At 29.6% G+C, this 11,005-nt stretch overlaps 3 protein-coding genes across 7 annotated transcripts in view; 2 read left to right on the top strand and 1 right to left on the bottom strand.

The window, feature by feature from the left end:
• Positions 1–186: 186 nt before the first annotated feature.
• On the top strand, positions 187–5,213 carry LOC126870741 (short/branched chain specific acyl-CoA dehydrogenase, mitochondrial). 2 transcript variants are annotated; one of them, XM_050628763.1, is made up of 9 exons: positions 187–2,112; positions 2,669–2,783; positions 2,949–3,049; positions 3,265–3,471; positions 3,606–3,776; positions 4,201–4,326; positions 4,418–4,600; positions 4,677–4,812; positions 4,907–5,213. In XM_050628763.1, the coding sequence occupies exons 1-9, from the start codon at positions 2,083–2,085 to the stop codon at positions 5,080–5,082; spliced, it is 1,245 nt and encodes a 414-aa protein (XP_050484720.1). In that variant the 5' UTR covers positions 187–2,082; the 3' UTR covers positions 5,083–5,213. The 2 variants fall into 2 exon arrangements, with proteins under 2 accessions (XP_050484720.1, XP_050484721.1); XM_050628764.1 differs by lacking the exon at positions 187–2,112 and having other exon boundaries at positions 2,750–2,783; positions 2,949–3,047.
• Positions 5,105–8,355, bottom strand: LOC126870756 (protein FMC1 homolog). Its single transcript, XM_050628792.1, has 4 exons — positions 8,222–8,355; positions 6,624–6,853; positions 6,521–6,545; positions 5,105–5,567 (listed from the first exon to the last, which is right to left on the bottom strand). Exons 2-4 carry the CDS (start codon positions 6,767–6,769, stop codon positions 5,247–5,249), a joined length of 492 nt encoding a protein of 163 aa, XP_050484749.1. The 5' UTR covers positions 6,770–6,853; positions 8,222–8,355; the 3' UTR covers positions 5,105–5,246.
• LOC126870746 (uncharacterized) overlaps positions 8,317–11,005 on the top strand; it is a 118,096-nt gene continuing 115,407 nt past the window's right edge. The window contains exons 1-3 of one of the 4 annotated variants that reach the window (XM_050628772.1): positions 8,317–8,465; positions 9,083–9,284; positions 9,648–10,974. In XM_050628772.1, coding sequence (XP_050484729.1) covers positions 9,129–9,284; positions 9,648–10,445 — 954 coding nt within the window. In that variant the 5' untranslated portion in view covers positions 8,317–8,465; positions 9,083–9,128 and the 3' untranslated portion in view covers positions 10,446–10,974. Of the gene's footprint in view, positions 8,466–9,082; positions 9,285–9,647; positions 10,975–11,005 lie in introns of those variants that run through there. The other 3 variants (XR_007691421.1, XM_050628771.1, XM_050628773.1) reach the window with 3 other exon arrangements.

Raw genomic sequence — 11,005 nt, 5'->3', positions numbered from 1 at the left:
ATACATCGTTCGATTTGGATCGCATGCTTTGAAAATGTTAAACAATGCGCTTTACAAAGAATATACTTACTGCTACTAATAAGTTATTAATTTAAAGTAGCTACAATAAAATAAAATGAAATTAATTTTATCAATGAATGTTTAATATGTTAATATTATTCGTAATATTTGAATTATCGATCATTAACATAGAATAGCTGGATTAAAGCGGTCCGAGCATAAACAAATCGGCGGGCAGCAAACCGGGTTTCGTAGTAATATAACGGGCAATGTAGTAGTACCGTAGAACGGATCGCATGCCTTTAAAGGTACTATATTATACATATAGTCAGTTTATAGTTTACGCTACACGAGTCTATAGTATTACTCCCCACTCAGAATGATAGTCAAGTGTCACTGGCCGTAACTGGTCTGAGCATCGCTCGAGCGCTTATGTTCGCCAAACGGCGGGCTAAATAATACTGACAAGGAACACTATTTAATCGATGATATAATTGCATAGCTTTTTTAAAGAAAAATATTTAACAAAATGTTATTAACAAATGGCATAGAAGCTAGATCTCTTGTTGTTTACTGTATCTTTTTTTGTAGCGAATCAGAAACGGTCCATTTAAGCAAGCATTGCATACTTAATTTTATTTCATAATTTCAACATTAAAGAAATTTTAATATTATATTTTTTTGATTTACATACTTTTTCACGTAGAACTATTCCCTTGTTGATTGTGTACCACGATGACTGGAACATTCTGTATAAGCGATATTCTTGCTGATTTCCTATGTTGTGTGAAGATCAACGAACTGATCATTTTAAACAGACAAACAAGCTTACCAACGATTACGAAAAGTTTGGAGCTTGTTGGTTGTTTTAAAAAGAAATAGATCTAGCTAATTAACAACTAAACTAATTGCAGATGACATTTTTTATTAAATTTTTTTGTGAGATTTGTAGAGTACCCTGTCGAATCATATAAAAGAGTCTACATATGTGATTCGACTATAAACTGAATAACATTCTTCGTGGGTTAGAAGGTTAAAGTACATCGATAAACTTCATAAATAAGATTCCATATCTCGATTTAACGAGAATTATTGTTAAACAGAAATTTAGTATTTTCATATATGATTCCCATCTTTCTTTCCATATTATCTTTATTTTTTAGGTTCAATTTCATATTAAATTTTCAAACATCTTCGCATGTGATATTAAAAAGGTATGAAAACATCAATATATAATATAAAAGTCTTATGTTAAGCGATTTTAATACATTTTATATAACTCCGACGAGTAATAAACAATATCTTCGGATGAGTAATAAATTCAATTATTGCAATCTTTTACTTAACAGGAATGATGAACAATAAGTTGTAAAAATTTTATGAGATCTTCTGACTATTACTAGATGTAAATATCTTTGATTTATTTATTCCTTGTACCGAAGTAACGTACGTTCGTTACAATTCATTTTGTATGTTGTTCTTTTTTGTTGTAACTTCTTATCAATGTTTCCAATGCTGTACATTATGTGACACCTTTTTCTTATCTTAACTTAGCCTTAGAATGTACTAGCAATGTGTGACAGCAAACAACTAGGACGTTCCGTATATAATATGTATGTGCACGCAATGTTTTATATTCTACACAAAAGCATAGGAAGATAATAATGTATCTAACCTCGATTTAGGAAACATAACTATATAAGTAGTAATTGTCATGCCTTTGAAATTTCTTTGGATAAACTCAACATAAATTTGGATAAAATGGACAAGGATTTCTTCCTATTATTCCTGTTACATAAGAACCTGTTTGGAACATGTTTATGTATTGTATATAGGAACAAGTGGTAGCAGATACGTAGGCACAGTGTTACAATCGAGTCAATGATACAGTCTTTCATCTGCTGTCCGATCAACAACATACTGATTTACGTTCCTTTTCTTTCATTTGAATTATTCAATTTTCTAAGACAGTGATACGTCGCATATACGCAGTGTCTAGCTGGAATTTTCGCGAATACCATCGAAATTAAATTGTTATTAAAAAGTGTTTTAGAGTTTTATAAAATAAGTATTAAACCAAATATGAATCTATTCACATCTTCAATTAAACAGGTATGTATATACGTGTATGTTTCTCAGAGATTTGTGCATCTATCGTGCATTCCTAATAATGACTATGTAATTTTTAACTAACAATTTTAATAATTTCAATATAGAACGAGGGAAAGAAGTAATTTCGATGACGTGGCATGTAGAAATTTGAAATTTAATAGAATTTTTAAAGAAAAAAATCTGTTACTGATTTAATGAGAACTTGTCTATTCTATTCTAATATATTATTAAACATTTTTATTTGCTTAAACTGCGCAGCCTAATTATTATCGTACAATTCTTCTTGTATTCTTCGTTTTTTATAACAATACAATTTTCATTTGTTGATATTCCTAATGCTTTCTTATTTCGCTATATTTTACATTTTTTAGAACACTATAGATTTTAATGTTACAAATCAAATTCTCGAATCGATATTTTCATTTATTATAATCAAACACCTTTTTTTTTAAAGGGATATACTTTATAGTAGTCTGAATACGTAATTTCAAATATTCGTATCGTGATATATATACATATTCAAAATTAAAACAGGTTCGATGAAAACAATTTTCAGATATCACGAAAAATGTATAACAATAGGCATCTGTCCACTTGTATAACACAATTACATCACTGTCCTGGTCCTTTAACTCAACTTACAGAAGAAGAACTTCTGATGAAAGAAAGTGGTAAGATTATTGTTATTATCGAATATTCTGCGCATTTCATAGATTAACTAGACTCGTATAATCATAGATACCATATGCTTCTTCATCTTTTACTTGATTAATTGTCACAAACTATGCTTCTTAAATATCTACGTACGAAATATAATTTTTGCAAAATTATCTTAGTTGCTAAATTGGCTAAAGAGGAAATTGCTCCGCTTGTGCGAAAGATGGAAAAGGAGGGAAAAATAGACGATGCTGTAGTACGAACACTTTTCGAAAATGGTGTAAGTTTTTTATCTATCTCTGTAGTGAATTAATATATATATATGTATATAAATTAGTATAATATATATATATATATATATATATATATATATTAATTTTCGAATCAACTACTATCAATTAATAATTAATCCGAGACATTTATGCTATCAAACTTTTTATTCGCATTTTTTTATTAACACACAATATAACACACATTTAATCAATCTATTGATAGTTAATGGGCATCGAAGTACCGGAGAAATACAGTGGTTCTGGGTGTAATTTCATGACAACGGTTTTAACCGTTGAAGAAGTTGGCAAAGTTTGTGGAGCTGTGGCAGCTCTGGTCGATATTCACAATACTTTAGTGAACTCATTAGTTGTGAAAGTCGGCACGGAAGAACAGAAAGCAAAATATCTGCCGAGATTAGTACAAGAACACGTAAGTAAACGAATTAAATAAAGTAGTTAAATAACAAAGCGCAATAAACTGATAGCATCTTATAAATAATTTCAAAGAACAAAAATGTTTCTTATCTTTTACTGTTTACTTTTAATGTTTACATCATTTTCTAGCCGGGAAGTTTTTGTCTTACGGAGCCTGGTTCAGGATCAGATGCCTTTTCTTTGAAAACCGAGGCAAAAAAGGATGGATCTGATTATGTTATAAACGGAACAAAAATGTGGATTTCAAATTCCGATATTGCGGGTTTGTTCCTTGTTTTCGCAAATGCAAATCCTTCTGCCGTAAGTTTAATATTCTTATTCTATTAAATTATGTTTGTAATTTAGAATCGTGAACACAGAAGAAGAAAAAATAGAAGAAAAGAAGCGATACGGACTCGACTCGTATTGTTTGATCGTGCAATAAGAATTATCGTTTTGATTGATACTTAATAAAATCGTATATAGTATTTAACGTTGTTTACCAGTTTTTAATAGATTGAATCAGACTATGGTATACTTCATGCTATCTTTATCTTCTCAGATTTTTGTCAAATGCATTCGTCCAAACGCTTGAACTTTCAACTTTGATCTCTGACTGATTTTACGAGTTTATTATAGAATTTTCTATAGCAATCACTTATTTTTTAAAATGCGATTTAATTAAATTATAATTTTAAGGAAATAAGCAATATTATCAGGTAATAATAAAAAATCGTTTAAATAGGGATACCGTGGCATTACAACATTTCTTGTAGAACGAGATACACCTGGATTAACAGTCGCAAAACCTGAAGATAAGCTAGGAATTAAAGCATCGGGTACATGTATGATTCACTTCGACAACGTCAGAGTAAATGAAATGATTTTTTGAATGTAAAAATGGTTCGAATATTGCTCGTAGATGCTTATTTTTTTAATGTTTGATTCTCTCCTGAATTAAGGTTCCTGAGGAGAATATCTTAGGAGAACTTGGGCAAGGGTACAAATACGCTGCAAAATTTTTAAATGAAGGACGAATTGGTATTGGAGCTCAAATGATTGGTATAGCACAAGGTTGCTTCGATGCTACCATACCATATACATTAGAGAGGAAACAATTTGGAAAAGACATATTCTCATTTCAAGTATAAGATAGATAAATTATTTCTAATATAATGAATATCAAAACTAAGACTCAGATTGTATAATTTTTGTGTGTAGTCTATGCAACATCAAATTGCTCAAGTGGCCACTGAACTTGAATGTGCCAGGTTACTGGTTTACAATGCGGCCAGATTAGTCGATGCCAAAAAAGATGTAATAAAAGAGGCTGCCATGGCAAAACTGGTTGCTTCCGGTAATTAATATTCTCTTTCTACTTTTTTAACGGCAATCGTAAAATATTAAAATATTGACCGCAAAATTTATTATATATTTTTTTTTCAATCCAGAAACGGCATTACGGGTTACCGCAAAATGCATCGACTTTATGGGTGGAGTAGGATTCACAACGGATTTTCCTCAAGAAAAATATTTTAGAGATTCGAAAATTGGGACCATTTACGAAGGCACTAGTAATATGCAATTGTCAACCATAGCCAAATGCATTCGTCAACAATATTCGTGAAAATATGTAGTTATACTCGTCCTTTAAATCAAAATTTTATACTGTATTTTTTATAATTATAATAGATATTTTTTACAATTATGTTCTTTTATATTCCATTAATGATAATAAATATTTTATTGATAAATTTATATTATTTTAATTAAAACTAACTCCCATTGAATTCATTTCGGATCATGAGGTAATTTAAATCCGACGAGATCTGCGGTTTCTTTGATACTTCGTTCTCCTTTACCAGCATATCGGATTTGAATTTCTTTACATACTCGTTGAGAGTTTAGATAACAAAGATATGTTTCTGCTAAATTTTTTAGCTCTTCTCGTGCTTTGCACAAAACTTCAGACGTTTCTCGATGGGATCGTGCTTGCTCCAAAATGTATTGCGTCATAATATTATTTTCTGATTTTTGTTGAGATGATGTTCGTCGAATTTCTTGTATAAGTGTGTGAAGCAACTTGATATTAGATTTCATCTTGCTTGTTACCTATAACAGACAGAAAAAGTTATTTGTTAACAAACATTAATATGTTTTAAATTTTTAATCTGTTTAAGTTACTTTTAATTTTTTCTTGCATCATAATGATATTAATTTATACAATTTTATAAAATCTTATGAAATAAATGTAATAATTACTTTACTACTTAAATTGCTTTGCACATGATATATCAATGCACACACAGATATGCATATATATCTCAATAACTTAAATTAGCAATATTAAAAAATACCAGAGTTACTTAATAATACATTTAAAAGATATAATTACAATTCTTAGCATCTATTTCCTTAGTTTGCTTAGCAGTCAAATAATCAATATCTATATCTTGATAGCAAGGCTTTTCTCGTGTACTCCAAAAACTCTCAGGAATTGCATTAATATTTTGTTCAAGAAATGTATGAATACTTAAGTCATTGAATACTTCTTCATATACGAAATCATTTCGTAAAGTAATTTCTGTAACGTATGGTCGAATACGAAAGACATAATCAATAGGACTAGACTTATTTTTTTCTCTCAAGTCATCAGCAACTATTGAAAAACTATTTGTCAAGAGAATGCACTTATTTAAGTTTTTACACCAATTTGCGTAAAGGAAATTGTTGATTAAATGTACTGAACAGTGTGGCATATATACCAATGTAACATTATCACCTATAATGCGTTTGCATTCTTCATTAATTGTTATAACATTAAAATCAAGCTGTTTCAGAAACTTGATTTCGTCAGAAGAAAAAACTGGGTCATATACATAAATTTGAGGATTATAATGTTTTTTCAAAGATAAGAGTAATGCCAATTGATATTTAGAGGATCTATGAGTAGAAAAATGACCCAAACCATAGCACAATATATCACAAATGCCACTGCTATTTAAAGCAGTTAAAGAATCTTTTAAATAATGAAAAACATTGTCAGCAAACGATGAATTTTTTACTTCAACTTCGGCCTCTAGTAGCTTTCTGAAAATTATTATAGAATTGTTATTAAAAAAGTTTGTATACACACCTTCGAGGAACGAGTATGTAAAAGATCCTTACCCAAACAGTGTTTCGTAATTAATGTTCAGATTTCCATCATCGTCATCGTTAGTGGTTAAAATTGTGCTCGTATGACATATATTTCGAACACGAGATACACGTTTCTTTCGACGAGTTACGAGTCTAAATTCCCCACTGTCTCGCATTTTATATGTATATACATATATATACGTTTATAGTTACAAAACAGCAAATGATTTGTTTTTATACTTGATTATTTTATTGCTTACCTAAAAAATTCACCTATTTTATAGCTTGAAATTGCTATAAAAGCTGTTTCACAACATTGTCACGATTTCGTAGTTTGAGGCAGGTGAAAATATCCAATAAAATAAGCAGTTATATTAAATAAAAATAATGAATGATGAAAATGATAAGTTTCAGAATTTCTTTCGACAGATAACCTTATATGCTACCTATATTACATAGATGGCGTCACTTTATTATTGGATGGAGCGAATTTTGCATTATCAATAACCATAATCAGCTATAATAGTTTTAAAATATATATAAAATTGTGACCGGATATTGCTAAAGCATAGATCCTTTACTTTTGCATTTTCTATATATTTGTCTATTAGAAAAATTTGTTTAGATAACTCATAATTTTTAGAAATTTGAAAATCTGAAAATAAATAGTTTATCAGATAACAAAATACCTCTAGAAGATTCAATTAATTAAAAACGCTCGCTTTACTATTACATACTGGTTTCCAAAGAGATTTAATCACATCATATAATATATACATATAATACTATACGTACATATTATACATACTTATAAAGATTTACGCTGCAATTAAAATACATCTTATCAAAAATAAGCGAGTGTTTGTATACTTTTAAAAGATAGTGTATGCACAATTATAAATTAGCACTTTATGGCAATATACCATTTCGTATATATTGCATCATAGTGTTATATGATATTTACCTACGAATTTGGACAGCAGAATGATGTGCTGCAGTTTCGCTTATCAATTTCGAATTTAATGAATAATTTCCCTTTCACTCAGAGCCAAGCATCTAATCAAACTTTCAATAACATATAAATTTCCACGATAAACAAATTACGAAATCTCACGGTCATCTTGTACGATTAAACTAATATTATTATAGTGAAATTTTACAAGTCACAATAATGTTCAAATTTTTATGAAGGAATTTTATGAAGGAATTTGGAATGAGATAGAAAACTTGAGAAAATGTGTACAAATGTATAAAAACCAGGAATTTAATTATAATGGTAAATATTCCGATTTTTGGATGTAATCTAAAATTCTGAATGAAATAGTAATTATTTCAAAGTTCTAAATAATTTCTTAATGATTTTTCATTTTACTTCGCTTTTTTTTATAAATATGTATATTTTGATACCAGAACCACATTGTTATACAAAATCCTTTTAATTTGTTGACTTTGCAAAAGTTGATAGCTAACAATGACAATTGCTAACAATGAATACATATACAAGTTATGTAATTCCAGAACTCAACGCTTTCAATCATAGAGGGCACAAGAAAAGCTCTGATTTTTTGCACGATCGGTACTTCAGTACGGGACACAAAGTCTTATAAAGTGATAGGTCTATCCTATACCTTGTCTGTGGTATAGCGTATGACGAATGCATTGCTCTTTGATGACAAATTGATCGAACGATTAGCCGATCTTAAGGATGGCTAGAGCAAGCAATTAAACGAGTGTGCAACCACAGTTATGATCGATCGGTATAAATCGACACGGATATATAAGGAATCCATCGTAATGTATTCGTGCCGATCAACTTTTATCAACAGCGTTTTAATACAGTGCGTTATAGGAGAAGAAACGCGATACGTAAAGGTAAAAAAAAGCTATCGGACTGATCACGTCCAACAAACCAACAACGAATATGCGCACCGTAATAGAGGGAGAATGGTGAAAAACATTATTATTAGTCAATTTTTCTATTAATAACATAGAACTACAAGAAAATTAAATCTTATCAATACAGCTGTTCTTTTCTTTTCATTACGTATTTATAACTAAATTATCTACTATGTGTTGCCATATTTGTTGGATATATTAACGACTCTGTATAACGGTACTAAAATAACTTCACCCGCCATTTAAGTAGGACTTTTTAATTTATTTGCAGTATTAATGAAATTTTTATTCGATTATTATTTAAAAATCGTTTATTTATTATTCATTGAATCATTCTAAATGTTGGCAACGATACGATTACAAATATATTAAAAATTTTATTTCTCTCTTGAAGACATCTTAGGATCTTCACATTTCACCTTCAGGATCTAAACATTTAGTAACTTATAAACACCAAATATAAGTTACCTTTATTTAAATCATGAAAAAATGTGAAGTTCATATTATAAAAAGTTAACAATAATGAGATAATTTTATTATTTTCTTTTATCATGGTACATGTCACCTTATTGACTTTTTATTTAATGATTCAGGCGCAAGCGGGCCATACGATATCTATGGGAGACATTTTTTTTAAAGATGCCTTCAAATATAGAAATGAATAAATGGGCTACAAAATTGACAATCATCTTTCAGCTGACTATCTGGAGTATAATTGGATTCATATTTCTACAAAAAGGTGTAATTTCGCTATGTGAAAAGACGAAAGCACGAAATGATACAATTAACATGCAGGTTCGATATTCTAATCGATTATAAAAATATGCAATGCTATATTTTACGCCAAATAATTTGATTATTAATGTTTTGATAAATATTACTTTTAAAAATAAACACGCAATTATCTTTTTTAATTGAAGTAAATACTTAATAGCATTTTTAGTTAATATTTAGTTAAAATTGATTTTTAGTTAATACTTGAATGATAATCAATCGTATTTCCAATGATAGAAAATTATCGAACTATATATAAAAAAAATGTACACGTTTTAATATCTAATTACATTAGTATACACATATCATTCATATTTCTTGAGATTTTGTACATATTTTTAAATAAGAAAATTGAGGAAACATTCGAGGATACTATTTTCACAGGAAAAATTCTCGAGATGGAACGAAGATGAATTGTTTCGAGAATCGAATGTCACAGAAAATCGTTTTAAAATTATAAAATTTCAAACCGGAACTCAACGGGAAGACATCGCTGTTGATCATTCTGGCGATACTACATCAGGTGAACAGTGGCCCCGCGAATTATTTGCTTCCGATAAAACGGATAGTATCGGCAGCGGAATACCCAGAACGATATCAACAATCAAAAGACGTACGACGATTCATCGAAAACAAGATGCTAAAGACGTACATTCGACTCAAACTTCGACTATTTATTCAAAGAACAGAAATGAAGTAGAGAAAGTAAATCACAAAGTGAACGTTATTTTACCACTTACTTCCAATAAAAATCCTTACGAGACAGAAGACACTGTAATAAATAATAGTACGCCAAGCGCCTCGTTTGAATCGAAAGACTTTGATACGACTAATTTGATCAAATTGACTGAAAGAAATTTCTTCGAGCATGAATATAATAAAATATCCGACGAAAGTATAGGAAACAACAAGAATGAAACAAAATCGCGACGCCGCCCGGTAAATCGAGTCGGGACGGCTATTGCTATAACCATGCTTGTGATCGGCGTTGTTATGTTACTTATAGGACCGCTTATAGTTATTATTCGTACTTTTAATAATAGAAGGCGAAACAGACAGATGTTAAAATCAAGGTGTTATAATGATCAACCACCAACTTACGAAGAAGCAACACTAATGGATGAAACACCGAGATACTCCACACTCCAACTGGACGCAACCATCGATTCCCTTTCTCCTTAATTCCTTATATTCGTTGTTTCATTTTCTTCTTTTTTAATTCGCTCTTGATGCATCTCCGCTCGAAAGTTTCAAGACAGTTATATTTACTTTAAAATTAAAAAATATTAAATAATCGTTAAAAGATATAAAGAAATAATTTAAACGTGTAGTTTATAGGACAAAGAAAGTAATTTATGCGTAAAGTGTTACTGTATTAACAAGCTTTAAAAATCCACACAACCTACACTAAATACTGAAGTTTTGTTAAAAATGTATAAATATATGTCCTAAGACCTTTGAGCGGAAGTGTATATTATATTTTCCATCAAGTCCGTTCTCCATTTCTATGTTTTTCATCTTCAGGATTTTTCATTATCCGTTTTATTTTATTGCCTCAAAAGGCGGTAAAAGTCTTTAATCTAAGCGTAAACAAATGATTTTATCTTGTAATTTGTATTTAATTGAAAACTATATATATACATACATACATACATGCATACATACATACATACATATATATATGTATGTACGACATAATTTTTAATATGTACACGCAATATTATTTTTTCCTCCTTCCCATA

Source organism: Bombus huntii, chromosome 10, assembly GCF_024542735.1.
Source record: "Bombus huntii isolate Logan2020A chromosome 10, iyBomHunt1.1, whole genome shotgun sequence".
Classification (NCBI taxonomy): Eukaryota; Metazoa; Arthropoda; class Insecta; order Hymenoptera; family Apidae; genus Bombus; species Bombus huntii.
Note: the sequence above shows the minus strand (reverse complement) of the source record. Positions and strands in the feature narration are given on the sequence as shown.

Excerpts from the sequence above, each read along its gene's own strand:
- LOC126870741 (XM_050628763.1), top strand. The coding sequence starts at position 2,083 with ATGAATCTATTCACATCTTCAATTAAACAG. Across the intron at positions 3,050-3,264 it reads GAACACTTTTCGAAAATGGT|TTAATGGGCATCGAAGTACC; the intron begins GTAAGTTTTTTA and ends ATCTATTGATAG. Across the intron at positions 4,601-4,676 it reads AAGACATATTCTCATTTCAA|TCTATGCAACATCAAATTGC; the intron begins GTATAAGATAGA and ends TTTTGTGTGTAG.
- LOC126870756 (XM_050628792.1), bottom strand. The coding sequence starts at position 6,769 with ATGCGAGACAGTGGGGAATTTAGACTCGTAACTCGTCGAAAGAAACGT. Across the intron at positions 6,546-6,623 it reads AATTACGAAACACTGTTTGG|AAAGCTACTAGAGGCCGAAG; the intron begins GTAAGGATCTTT and ends AATAATTTTCAG. Across the intron at positions 5,568-6,520 it reads TACTAGAGGCCGAAGTTGAA|GTAACAAGCAAGATGAAATC; the intron begins GTAAAAAATTCA and ends TGTCTGTTATAG.